At 46.2% G+C, this 1,478-nt stretch overlaps 1 protein-coding gene across 1 annotated transcript; it reads right to left on the bottom strand.

Moving 5' to 3' along the window:
- Positions 1-347: 347 nt before the first annotated feature.
- Positions 348-975, bottom strand: LOC133098681 (TIP41-like protein). The gene is given in 2 exon segments (XM_061202081.1): positions 348-572; positions 574-975. Coding segments are annotated over 2 exon segments (627 nt in total).
- Between the last annotated feature and the right edge of the window lie 503 nt (positions 976-1,478).

Here is a 1,478-nt window from a genome sequence, read left to right as displayed (position 1 = left end):
CATGAGATTGGTATTTCTAATATCAGGACATTACATAAACAACACATACTACAAAAAAAGTAAGAGTTAAGGGACAGTTTTCTTAAACAGATTAAGTTTAAGAGGTTTTTAAAAAGCATCAGACTCCCCTTTACCAGGGAGTGTCTTTTGGAAAACATGTTCAACTCATAGAACTTTTGGAAAAGAAGATGTAATGTTTCGATAACTGTGCAGTCAACAGTGAATATGACACACCCAATCTTAAAGGTTAGACAAATAGCCATATAATATAAAGCATTACTGAATTTCAAACTGTCAGACTGACAATGTAACAACATGAACAAGCCCAATGTCAGTTAGTACTTTCATTAAATGAGAATAGATACCTCATGGTAAAGTCTTGTGTCATTCATCCTAATAAGCACCCCATCAATTCTCAAGAAAAACCACCACAGCAAGAAAAAGCTAGAAGGCATTACTCTAATTTTCACACTCAGGCTTGAAACTCCATGATCATGAAGTTCATCCTCAAACAGGAGAACTTCTTCAAAAAACTTAATGTGTTCTCTGGCTTTCAATTTCTCTGTATCTATTATGATCTGTTGTAGGTACAACCTTTAGCTTAAGTGATTCTCCAAGTAACGTTCCCTTATAATCTGTTGTATAGGTCCAATCATACGGTTTAATAACCTCCTGAGAGCGCTCACCCTCTGTCCTGCTTTCCTGCCACTCTTCAGCACAGGCTACTTTAAGCATTCCTTGGTAGTTGTTCACACATCTTAATGCATCTGTAGCATTGAACTCAATCCCGAAGCCAGAGCCATGCTGGATTCTTAAAACGTTGTCTCCAAACATCATTTCAGGGAGAGATGGCATATGCAATTCATCAGCTAACTTCTCCACATCCGCTGACTTCATGATGTGGGTCTTGGATGCAGTCAGCTTCCAGGGCCCGAAGGAGAAGTCCTGGTGGCTGCTCTGGAAGCCGTGGATCATCGTGGCCGCAGCGGGGCCCGCGTGGGCCACACGGAACAGGCTGAAGCAGCGGCGTCCGACCGGGTCTGTTACTTTTTAAAGGTCAGAGGGGGGACTTTGTGTTCTCAGAGCCCGCATGTTCCCTGGCTGCTCTCCTAAAAGTCTGGGCTGCGGCAGGTGCTGGGTGGGCCTGACCTCCATGCAGAGGGTGCCCGTATGCACATGTCGCCCCAAGTCCATCTTTTCTCCCAGAGATTGAGCAGGGTTCCTTGGCCTGCAATGTCTCTGCCTGGCCATAGGGTCCCGCTTTCTCTGGGATTCTCCTGTCTGTGTGTCCAGGCCACGCTTCTGCCCCAGTTCCTGGTCCTGTCTCTGGCGATACTGAAACTGAGCAGGACCCTGTTGGGCTCCTGGGCATGGAAGCCTTTCAAGCGCTTGTTAATCAGGGAAGGGAGGGTGTGCAGAGACAAGGGAAGACCAGTCAAAAGAAACCACAGCACAGCTTTGGGGGCAGGGCCCTGGCT

Source organism: Eubalaena glacialis, chromosome 1 (genome assembly GCF_028564815.1).
Source record: "Eubalaena glacialis isolate mEubGla1 chromosome 1, mEubGla1.1.hap2.+ XY, whole genome shotgun sequence".
NCBI classification, from domain to species: Eukaryota; Metazoa; Chordata; class Mammalia; order Artiodactyla; family Balaenidae; genus Eubalaena; species Eubalaena glacialis.
The sequence above is the reverse complement of the archived record's forward strand: the minus strand, read 5'-3'. Positions and strand labels throughout refer to the sequence as shown.